Source organism: Sceloporus undulatus, chromosome 4 (assembly GCF_019175285.1).
Source record: "Sceloporus undulatus isolate JIND9_A2432 ecotype Alabama chromosome 4, SceUnd_v1.1, whole genome shotgun sequence".
Classification (NCBI taxonomy): domain Eukaryota; kingdom Metazoa; phylum Chordata; class Lepidosauria; order Squamata; family Phrynosomatidae; genus Sceloporus; species Sceloporus undulatus.
In genome coordinates this window covers 196,739,673-196,752,320 of record NC_056525.1, presented here as the reverse complement: position 1 = coordinate 196,752,320, position 12,648 = coordinate 196,739,673, and the positions used below count along the sequence as shown (strand labels likewise).

The following is a 12,648-nucleotide window of genomic DNA, read 5'->3' as shown; positions in this document are numbered from 1 at the left end:
ACACCATGTTTCTGTAGTCATGTCAGTTAAAGTGCTACAGTTGTGTAGTGTGAATGAGGTACATAATCATTTATCTTTACATGCTTAACATATTGTACATGCCTTCCCCCCACCCCCTAAAACTCAAACACACCCACCCAAAATTATGGAGAAGCTGGATTCTGAACCTAGTATGTGGTGGAGTGGAGTGGAGTAGGGGACAAAGTGTTCATGCAGTGCTTCTCAATTTGATAGTAAACTGTGTAACCTTTGGCAGGCTCTAGTAAATGTAAAGGTATCTTTTGGGCTTCCAAAATCTGTATTGGTGCAGTAACATTATGAAGCCAACCAAAAGGCCAAAAGGTATGTGGCCCAATATTGGTGTACAGTATTCCCATAAAATGTATTTTGCACAACGGCCACAATGAACTATGAACACCATTACTTTGTGTATCTGTGTTGTGTTTGACACTGACATCTACACACACACACACACACACACACACAGAGGCACAGAGATATTGGGGGGAGGGAGAGAGAGAGAGAGAGAGAGAGAGAGAATGAATAGAATGAAGAGTTATTTTTGAAAAATCTTCTTTAAGATTTGGTCAACCCAACATTTGGACTCCATTTGCCCATTTGTACATACCTCCTGAGAGAGCACTCAAATGTGGCCCTCAGGGAAAAACCCTCCCAGCTCCTACACACATACAGAGAGAACATCAATCTAATTTATGGGCTCCATAAATTGTATAATGTTTTCATTATAATTGCAGCTTCCAGATCATGTGGAATCCCCATAATCAGCTGCTCTTGGAAGCGCTTATCCACACGAAGAACACAGAAAATGTCTTATACAGAACTTAACCAATGGTATACAGCTCAGTTTTGTCTTCATTGTCTATCAGACAGAGATCTTCCCAGTTGTGCCTGGTGATGTAGTAGTTAAATACTTGTACTTCAGCCACAATATTGTAAATTCAATCCTGGAGGAGGACTCTAACGTCCACTCAGCATTCCATCCTGTCATAGGTCGGTAAAATGAATACCCAGCTTGTTGGGGGCAATTGGCTTACACATTGTAAACCACTTAGGGAGGGCTAGTTCACTGATAAGTGGTATAGAAATGTACTTGCTATTTGCTATTACTATTGCCTGGAGATTTCAAGGACTGAACCTAGAATCTTTTCAGTGCAAAACGTGTGCTCTTCTACTTGCTCTAGCCCACCTATTAAGGAACTTCCCCATTTTTATGAAAATTGGGAAGTGATCATTCTTTCTTCCAAATACTTGAACACCAAGAAAGATGTTTCTAGATTTCTGAAATGATAAACAGCTCTGAAAAAATGAAACATATTAAGTCAGCCTTTTTATGCGACATTGGTACCCTGGAATACAGTTGTTCTGTTATTCAGAACATCCAGAGATAATTATAAAACTATTTTACACTCACTTGAAATAATGTTTGTCATAACTCATCTTTAATTTCATCCCATTGCAGCTTTTAGTTAGCTCCCATTTCATATTCCTAATTAGGCAATAATCCCAGAGAAATCCACAACTGCCAGCAGTTAATTAACATTTAGGGTATAATCATGCTTGCATAGATGGAAAAAACTGAGTAATTATTTTCCCTTGGATATGAATCTGCAATATCAACAACAAAAGATCACCACCATGATATTTGAAGTTTTGCTGTGCAGTTATGCAAGATCATCAACAAATGATCCCACAAACTATAACATCTACTTTTGTGAGATTCAGCTAAAACTGAAATCCCATATTATCTTCCTTAAATTTTACAAGCAATATGTAAACTTAAACTTAAGTTGTATAGTCAAGAATTCTCTTGAGATACATACAGTGTATCATAGTTACAGTTAACAACATTTCTCAAGTAAACGGAGATATTTCTCTCTCAATAAATATCAGACCAGTACTTAAATAATGTCCAACTTTTCATGTTAAAATAGAATATAGGAAACAAATAACATGTGCATTATGTGAATAGTACCTCATATGGTTTTAACTAACCAGTGCTAAAGAACTGGCATTTTTACCAGGGAGCCCTGGTGACAAGTGGCTAAACTATATTGCAAGCCACAAGGTTGTGAGTTCGATCCCAGGGGCACGAAGGTTCACTCAGCCTTGCATCTTTCTGAAGGTTGATAAAATGTGTACCCAGCTTGATGGGGGCAATTAGCTTACACGTTGTAAACTGCTTAGGGAGTGTTAGTTCACTAACAGAAATGTACTTGCTATTGCTATATTCTTAGTGCCTAAATGGTTCTACAGCCCTAAGTGGCTCATGAACCAAGTGAAGTGAGCTGCCACTTCTATGAGCTGCCACTGTCTACAGCTGATTTACAGAAATGTAAATCAACCATAGTTTGGTGAGTCTACATAAAATTGTAAAATCACCTAGTTCTTCATGTACAGTGCGCCCTTGCCTTACGCAGGGGATCTGTTCCGGAAGCCTCCGCATAAGGCAAAAAGTGTATGTGCTTGAGCCCTATTGCAATCTCATCATGCAGCTTTCAGCATAAGCTGAAAGCCATATAAAAGGCACCCGCATATGACACGGGCGCACTGTACATTGCAAATATTCAAAGACATAGCTGTGCTAGTCTGGAAAATCAGTATGCAATGGAATCTTGTAGAACCTTTGAGACTAATTGGAAAATAGAAGTTGATAGCATGAAATTTGTAGACTTGAACCTATTTCCTCAGATTCTTCTTTAGCCTCCTGGACCACGAAGCACTACCTGTTCACTTCTTATTTTTTTCAAGGAAGAAGTAAACAGACTTCCACTCTATGGGTGTCACTCTCCTAGGTTTCCGGGCAGTTTGGGGAATAATGAAACCTCCTAGCCTTCTATAATTGCTCATTCCTGATTAAAATATACCCCAGATGCCTAAAAATGGAGTGTTGATGTATTATTTTATTTGGTGTACTGTTTCAGTTTGGATTGTTTCATCTAGTTTTCAAGGAGTGGGTCACCATTGCCTTCTTCTGCATAGTATCAGCTGTTTTTCAGGTTAGCTATTGTACCATTGTCTCTGACAAATCCTCTGACAACATCATCTCCCATTACAGCTGCTGTCTACTAGCTGTCTGGCACATATAGTTTGGCTCCACAGCAAAACCTGTCTAATACAGAAGACCCTACAAACACCAATGTTGCAGTCAGCATAGCTTTTTGCCTCACAGTTGCATGCAATTCCTCCACTACAGGAAGCTATTGCCAAGGTAGTGACACTGAAAGAGTTAAAAATGTCCTATACATTGGCTCAAGCATAATCAAAATGGAGACTGTATTCAAGAAATCAGAAGACTAGCAGTACTGGAAAAATAGTTATGAATTAACTAGATAAGGTCCCCAAAACCCTTGCTTAGTGTGTCAGTTTGGATTGAATGGGGACACTCTGTCTCTGTGAACCCTGACTAACTCCGGTGTGCTCGTTCATCTCTGCTTATCGGAACGGCTATGTCTCACTCCACATCACCAACTGGATCTGAAAGCAAGCCTTGTGCTTGTGTATCATCATTAATTCAGCCTCCAAACATTTCCAAGCTAATTCCTGATTTCCTGAGCCTTGTATGAATGTGTGTGTGTTAGTGATCTGCTGTGTGATAATCCCCCAATAAAAGGAACATTTAATTATAGAATTCTGCCTCTGCATAATTCCTTTGGTCTGCCTTTCTCTCGGTATACACTAAGGGAAATGGGCTTGTGGGTTATTTGTGGCCTAACCTGCTTTGAGCAAAATTAAAATTCCCCTAAATAGAATTTTGGCTACACATGAGACAAACTGCTCATTGGAAAAGCTGATAATGCTGAGTAAGATAGAAGGCAGTAGGAAAAAAGGGAGACCACATTACAGACGAATTAACTTAATCTTAACTTAACTTAAGCTGTGGCCTTAGGTTTGCAAGACCTGAGGAGGGCAGTTGATGGCCAGGGTTCTTCAAGGTCTCTCATTCATAGGATTCTCATAAGGCAAAGTCGACTTAACAAATAACAATAAGTGTATTGTATTTCTCCCTTTTAGTGTTATTCAGAAAACAGCTAAATGTTCAAAGTCCAATTGCAAAAAAGCTATTTGGTCTTGGATTCACTCCTTTCTGTACAACCTTCCTGACTCATAGAAAGACTAAATGGAACTTTGTGATAACATTTTTTTTCTTCCATAATAGTTCAAAGTGGATAGCACTGTATCAGTGAAATCTGGGTCACAAAGAAAACAGATTGTTGTCAACACTAAAAAAGAAAGAAAGAAAAAGAAACAACCACACTGTAATTACAGCTGTCCTTTTTCATGTCGGGCTTGGAAGACAACTCCTCAAAGACGTTCCAATCACAGCTGACACAAAATGATTACACACAGAGAGAAAAGAACATTGTCAGTGACCTTACTAACTGTCACAATTTGACCTCACCTTTCATAAGCAAGAAATATCACTTTGAGTAAATAGTTGCTTAGCAACATCACCATTAAACAGAGCAGCATCACTATTAAAGTAGATAAATATAACTCACACCATTTGTCGTTCCTTTGTTAAAGTCTATACAAAAAAATCACATTATTATTGGAAGGAATTCAATATACTGGACTCTTCCAATTGCTGTTCCTGAAGATATATATGCATTTTTTTTCATACTGGAGCTGCAATAACTTGCCTTTCACAGTACGTCAAGGGTTGTTGTTGTTGATGATGATGCTTAAACAGGTGTAAGACTATTGTTGTTTTGCAAAATGGGAGAAAATGAATTCCCTAACTGTCTAGGCCAACTCTATAGCACAGAGAAAAGACAATGAGTTCACAGTTGTCTAAAGAATATATTTCCTTCCTTGACATCTCTGTGCTGAAGCACTTTCACTGCTTCCCTCAAGTCACAGTGCTGAAATAGAGTGAGGGTGCACTAAAAACCCAAGTACAGTTGTCCATCCAGATTTGCTGACTTCCCGTTCAGTCTTGAATTTCCACAGATGGGAAGCCACCATTATTTTTAATGGGAGCTTGGATTTTTGCAGTTTTCTGATTCATGGGAGGGTCTGGGATGGATTCCTTGAAAATCAGGAGGGGCAGCTGTACAGTCAACTCTACATATCCACAGATTCTTTATCCATAGATTCAATCATCCACATACTTAAAATATTCTCCCAAAAATATAAATTCCAAAAAGCACATGTTAGTTTTGGTATTTTATACAAGGGACACCATTTTACTAGGCTATTGGATAAAATGAAACTTGAGCATCCATGTATTTTGGTATCCACGGGGGCCCCTGGGACCAAACCCCAGCAGATACCAAGGGTCCACTGTACATAGCTAATCTGATTAGCTAAACAGTGACACATTTGCTTATAACTATCACTATTTGATAGTTATACTCAAGAGGATAAGTAGTATCATTTCTGTCTCTATAAATAAAGCAAAATAAAAAATTAAGCAAATTAGTAATTATTGTTTTTATAAGGAGGCATTTAGCCCTTGCATTTTCCCCAGCTATCATATCTTGCAGCCTTAATGTTGGGAGGCTTAAGGAGACTTAAGTGAGAGTGAAGGTGATGAGCAAGTAGACTGAAGAATGTTATGAAGGTTAAAAGGAAAATGCAGATATGAAAGAATGAGTAGGAAAATGAAAATAGAAAACAAAAAAGGGACCATGGAAGGGATTTAGAAGATTAAAGGCTAAAGAGGATGAATGAATCAGAGGGTTTTGGAAAATGAAGTATGAGTAGATGGGAATACTGGCAACTATGTATATATGTAAATATATATAATTATATAATTACATAAATATGGTTTTCTTTTTTTCTTTTTTTTCTTTTTCTTTTCTTTTCTTTTCTTTTTTGCTTTTTCTCTTGCCTATTTGTATCTCTTATATATACTTAATAAAAATATAATAAAAAGGAGGAAAAAATCCATCCTCTCTTAACTATTCTTGAAGATTCTTCTAAGACAGATATAAAGCACACAGCAACTATCAACTACAGGTTAAAACTAAGGCAATATCTCACCATGACTAGAACTGACTAATCAGGAATGGCTACGGATGGACAAGTAGCAGGGCAAAGGCACTCCTTAGTTTACAAGCACCATTGAAGCATCTGAGTACAAAGCCAAGTCCAGTAGCACTTAACTGTAAGCTTCCCTTCAAGGGTTTACTATTTCCATCCAAGCATGCTGAATTCCTGTTACAGATATTGTATCCTGATGTGGAACCCTCCTATCTTTTCTGGATTAAGTCCTAATTTCAACTATCATTCGGACTCTTACTGTCTTCAAACACCAGTTCAGAAAATTAGTTTTTATGAAAAAGAGAAACAGAACTGTGTGACATTCACTTGTTGACAATTTAACTCAGTAGGTTAATGTAAATATTAAATAACTATACTGAACAAAAGGCACATACAGTGAATGAATACAGTTAGAGACTTAGGGGCTCTACAGACTACCCCTTTCCTGGCTGGATCAGGGCCACAGCAATCCCACACTGTGGTCCCGATCTGGCCTTTGGAAGGCACAAAAAGGAGCCGCAAAAAGGGCACCATAGCCGCAGTGTCATGGCTGTATGGCACCCCTTTGGTGCTGCGTTCTCTGGAGCAGCACATGGGATCATGACGCCCTGAGGCGAAGTTGGGGTGTGTGTCATCAGGATGCTGCACCCGGACTCTGCCCATAGGCTGTCCTTTCAGGCCGGTGTGTATGGGGCTTTAGATCACCATTTCCCACATTATTTAATTCAACCTCATGGGGAACATTATCAGGAAGAAAGAAAGAAAAAAGAAAGAAAGATGTATGAGATCTCAATTGTAAATACCCCATGTGAGTTTTCGTTCTTAGAAATAGTTCAGGCTGCAGACTGTAGTTTTCCCCTGTGTAAATATTATCCTAGTGTTTTTTTTTAAAAAAATACTTTAAACTTGTTATTAATTCACAAATTAAAATGCATAGCATATTTTCACACTGGTATCAATTTAAAAGGCTTGAGGAATGCTCAAATTCCATGAAGCAGTGAAAAGAACAGCATGCACAGTACCTATATGCAGCACCTTTCATTTAACATATACTCATTAGACATGGGTCAAAACTCTCTTGGCCAGGAAAATTAATATGGAGAGAGGATGTGATGGCTTGTTCTTTCTTGCATCAAATATTGTCATGAAAGCAGCATATTTTAATTAGGTTCTTATTTATCTTCTCTCCATGCACTTTTCTTTGAACTGACTCACGGCAGAGTTCTAGCGTATTTCAGAAGAAAAAAAAGAATATGCTCCCCTATATAGTTATAGCCCACTCCAAAATGATAGTAGATTGCTTGTTGTTTGTCCAAGGGTAAAACTACACCTTGTTTTAAACGTGTACAAGAGTGAAGCTCAAACAACACCTTTTATTCTGTAGCACGGTTGATAATTACGTGTTTCCCCAGATGCTGTTAGAATGAGGCACCCATCAATACCAGCATGGCCAAAGGTTAAAAATGATACGAACTGGTAATTGTTTAATACATAACATTCCTTATGTGGGAATGCACATGTGTGTGATCCCAAGTCTTGCCTATAGAAAGAGTGGATCCCTCATTGAATTAATGAAATTTCTTTGGACAGTACTCATTCACTTTTCAGTCTAATAGACTATTTCATAGAAAACAGTCTTTGAAGAAAAGGAGGTGGGATGGAGTGAAGAAGAGAGATAGATTCTTGTCGCCTTTTCCATTTGTCTTTCCACTCATGTTTAGCACCTCTTCCTCATCCCTTCCCCTTCTTTCTACCAACTTTCAATGGAGTTTGTTGATGCTGTTCCCTGAATTAAGAGAGTGGAAGAGTGTGTGTGTGTGTTTGCCCTTCTCAATGGCCTACTGAGCAGTTTTGTGACTTCCTTGGTCTACGTTTATTTTTGAAATAAATTATTTTTGAAAAATGATCCCTTGTCAGAGCCTTATTCATCCCCTTTCAATCCAGTCCTCACAACAGAGCCTGCAAGGTAGGACATGGGAAGCAAGGGACAGAGAGAAGCTATATAATTATATAATATTTAGTAATACAGTATTGTGTGTTATTTAGATTTTTCAGCAACCAAAATGCATTTGCAAGCTAAAACAACCCCTTGGTTCCACTTTTCAACTAATTCCACTTTCTGACAGTGCTCTGGTCCCTAAACAACTGGATAAACAGGAGAAGCCTTATATTTGCTTGGTGGTGATTATTTACATGAGAATAAGCCATGTATAATTTTTTAGGTATGGCCAAAGCTTTGTAAACAAGTACCTGCTTTATATCTGTGCCTAAAAATATAGCTAACCATTCTTCAGTTGGAAGAATGTAAGCATGGCTGGCTGTGCAAATTTTAACTGAGAAATTAGTCCTAGAAAGCATAATCAGGTTAATAAGGTAGCCAGAGTAATGCAACTTGCATTTCACATCTTGCTTCATTGCCCCTGAACACAAAACAATGACACAGTAGCATGACAGCCTACGACTGCTCTCAAAAATACATTGGAGCCTTTCTTTTTTAAAAGCACTGATATTTCATTCTGCACCCACTGAGATTAACTACTGACTAAAGTAATCTGATCACTGTTGGAACACCAAGGCTTGATGACACAGTAAATAAAAATCTTGGCTTCAGTCTTAAAACAGCACACACACATCACCCAGTAAAGGATTATGCTTCTTGTGCAAACAAATCCATACTATGCAAGCCGATAAGACACACACAAGTAAGCAAATCCAAAAAAAACAGGATTAGAAAAACAAGTTAATTATTTACTTAACATCATATAATACACTATACAACTCAGAAGAAAAGAATTTCATTAGGAAGCCACAATCTACCTTGTGTATGTATCTGATACAAAGTTTTGCTGATGATTATTTCTCTCTTTGAACCAATCCATACAAGATGCAATTCATGCAATCAACAATTTCATAACCACTTTTTAAAAAGTGAATAGCTATTTCACATGTCCTGATCAGAACAAGAACTCAAGATTATTGGGGGGGGGGGGGGGGAGGGCAAGGAGGCCTTGAACAATTGTCTCTTCCCTCCTGTGACCCTATTCTGGATTGGAGTCCCATATTTACCTCCATTGTAAGAAAAATTTCCATTGGTGTGAATTAGAACCTTTCTCTTTCCAAGGCAACTAGCTGGTGGTAAGTAGAACAATCTGGATTAGAACTACCATAGTGGAGAATCTCTGTATGTACCAAACCAGAATTCTAATATCTATCCCCCCTTCTGCCACATACAATTCACTTTTTAAGAACTGTTCAAGCCCTTGCTAGTTTCCTCCTCCATTCTCATTCCTTTTCTCTTGCATGACATGTGAGCATGCTAGCTGGGACTACTGAAATTTGCAGTCTCTTCTAGGATCCTTTTTGTTTCAAGAGAAAGGTAAAAACTCTTTAAAGAAACAAATATATATATATATACATTGCTCTCTATGTCTAACATATGTGAATCACATCTTATCTAGCTTGGCCCTAAGAGATTTTTTTACGAAGTCAAAAATGCAATTTGTACAAAGACAAAGCTGAGAGAAAAAACAGCAAACATGTATAAAAACATCACACTTCATACAGGTAAATGATATACTTTAATATTCCCATAAGATGTTAGAACAAATTATTTTTTTTTTAATTAGACAAATTGCCTAAAGATTAGACAAATTTAGGTAAGAGCAAATCTTTTAACAGTTGTCAGCTATGAGAATTTGACTCAGAGTTGGAGAACATGTGGTCCTCTAATATTACTGGACTGCAGCTCCCATCATAATTCACCATTGCCTGCACTGGCTGATGAAAGTTGTTGTTCAGATATGAATGGCCACATCTTCCCCACAACTGATGTTGATGTGGAGCCATGCTGCTGGCTGCCATGGCCTTGCTACTGAGGTGGAATCCCAAATATGTAAAGCCCCAAATGAGAGAGTGATAGCTCACACGTTCTTTCGAAGTAGGTGCTCAACATGTGCTGTTGTAACTGCACTAAAATAGTAATGTACATAATTAACGTGTAGGAGAGTTTAATTTAAGCAGGTGTGTCAGAACCATTGAAAGTAGATAGATTTGGTTTATTAGAAATAACATGCATACACACCCTAGAAAGTAAAATGTTAACTTGACTGAGGTCAGAAATCTTCAACCATGGAGAAGATGTGTCCAGTTCTGGGCACCACAATTCAAAAAGGATGTTGAGAAACTGGAGCGTATCCAAAGGAGGGTGACCAAAATGGTGATGGGTCTAGAAACCATGCCTTATGAGGAGAGACTTAGGGAACTGGGTAAGAGGTGATATGATAGCCTTGTTTAAATATTTGAAGGGGTGTCACATTGAGGATAGAGCAAGCTTGTTTTCTTCTACTCCAGAGAATGGGACCTAGAACAATGGATGCAAACTACAGGAAAAGAGATTCCACTTCAACATTAGGAAGAACTTCCTGACAGGAAGAGTTGTTAGAGAGAGGAACACACTCCCTCAGAGGGTGATGGATTCTCCTTCCTTAGAGGTCTTTAAATAGAGGCTGGATGGCCATCTGTCAGGGGTTATTTTATTGTGAGTTCCTGCATGGCAGGGTGTTGGACAGTATGGCCTTTGTGGTCACTTCCAACTCTATGATTCTATGATAACCAAAAACCTGACCATTCAGCAAGGCTTTTCTATTTACAAAGCATAATGGTGAACATTGCCAAAGATAAGCAACTATGTACATTATAAACCAGAATGGTTTAGAAAAAGGGAGTGTAAGCTCACCACTTCTTCATGCCTGCATTTCCTTACATTAATTCCATTAATCTGTTAAGGGAGAAATAACAATAATATTTTGAGTAAAATCAGGAAGCATACAGGTTGAGCTGTGCATGACACTAGGAATAAAATCTGATATAAGAACATGTTTTTGCCTACCTGTAGAATTGCATCTCCTATGAACAGCAAGCCTGAGAGTTCCGCTGAGAAACAGAGAGAGACAGAGAGAGAGAGAGAAGAGGGAAACTGTGTTTTGCATCTTTTTTCCCCTATATTTTTCCACTAACAGCATCAGTCTAGCACGAAATAAATGAACAATGAGAAATAGTTGGCAAAAAAGAAGCAAAATCATTTAAAGTTTCCCTACAATTATATATTCTGGAAAAAATAAACACATTTTTTTTTGTTAAAAATACATCTAATCTCTAAAGAATGGTATCTCATTTGCAGATATGGGCTTCAGTCCAACTGCAAACTAAAACAGACTCATGTCAATATGTACATATGTACATTCTGTTGATTCAGTGAATCTTCTCTAGTTGGGACTAACCGTACTAACCTAAAGCCAATAAAAGATCTTGGAAGGATGGCCTAAAGACAGACTGGATTTTTTTTTAAAAAAAAAAACAACCTATTTTTTGTCCCACCTTTCTTTTTTTTTTAATCCACATGAAAATAGAAATTTAAATGTATATTTTCTGACTGTATCCACCCACTGCAAAAAACCCAACCAACCAACCAAACAAAACCAAATACATTTTTGTCTTAAAATGTGGATACGCTTTGATAGTTTTTTTAAAAAAACAAACAAACAATGAAATACAACTTTCCAAGAATGTTCAAATTTGGATGGATAGCTAGGGAGATGAGCAAACATCCTAATTTCATAATTTGCAGATCCTCCTTATCATACCATCCAAAGACAATATGTCACTTTAACACTGTCTGTATATTTTTTCACAGTTTTCACTGATGAATAAACGTTTGGTTTCAAACAATTGCAAAGACTCCTCCTCACCTCATTAGCATTGCAACCTTGCATTTATCATACAGTTCACTTCTAGGTTGTTCTTACACCTCATCCTCAATATCCTAAAAATCAAGTTATGAATCAGCGCAAAGGAAATATATAGCAGGCCTTTCCCATCTGGGAGTGGGGTGGGGTGGGGGTTGGTTCATTCCCAATTGAAAAAAAATGCAGCAACTGAAGCTCAAATTAGTCAATGGTCAGTGACTTATGCATTACAGTGGGTGCATGCTGGCATTAACTAATATAAAGCGGGAGGACCACAGGAGCATGGACTGCTAGCCTACTATTATGGTGGGCTCACTTTATAAACTTGGAGATAGTTGTAGGTATTCTGTTCAGCAAAAGCTGTTGTGCACATTCAAGTAATTTCCATTTTATAGCAACCTTAAGGCAAACCTTAAGTATTCACAGAATCATAGAGTTCCAAGAGATGCCAAGGGTCATCCATTCCAACCCCCTGCCATGCAGGAACACACAATCAAAGCACCCCAAACAGATGGCCATCTGGTCTCTGTTTAAAAACCTCCAAATAAGGAGACTCCACCACATTCTGAGGGATTATGTTCCACTATTGAACAGCTCTTTCTGTCAGGAAGTTTTATCTAGGGTTAAGGTGGACTTTCTTGGCAAGATTTGTTTAAAGCTGCTTGTCATTTATTGCCTCTGAGGCTGAGAGAATGTGACTTGCCCAAGATCACCTAATGGGTTTCTATAGTTGAGGGGGAATTCAAACCTTGGTCTCCCAGATTCGTAGTTGAACTCTCAAACGACTATACAATACTGGCTCTAGTAAGCAACTTATCTGACACAAAAACCTACCTCGTTGCTCTTTGGAAATTTTGGAAATGACCACTGGAATATTATGCTCTGCTCCTCCCTATGA

General features: G+C 38.1%; 1 protein-coding gene across 1 annotated transcript in view; it reads right to left on the bottom strand.

Moving 5' to 3' along the window:
* SNTG1 (syntrophin gamma 1) overlaps nt 1–12,648 on the bottom strand; it is a 169,472-nt gene that overhangs the window by 136,272 nt on the left and 20,552 nt on the right. The window contains exons 5-7 of the mRNA XM_042464439.1: nt 12,585–12,642; nt 10,895–10,938; nt 10,742–10,783 (exon numbers count right to left, since the gene is read on the bottom strand). Coding sequence (XP_042320373.1) covers nt 10,742–10,783; nt 10,895–10,938; nt 12,585–12,642 — 144 coding nt within the window. The remainder of the gene's footprint in view (nt 1–10,741; nt 10,784–10,894; nt 10,939–12,584; nt 12,643–12,648) is intronic.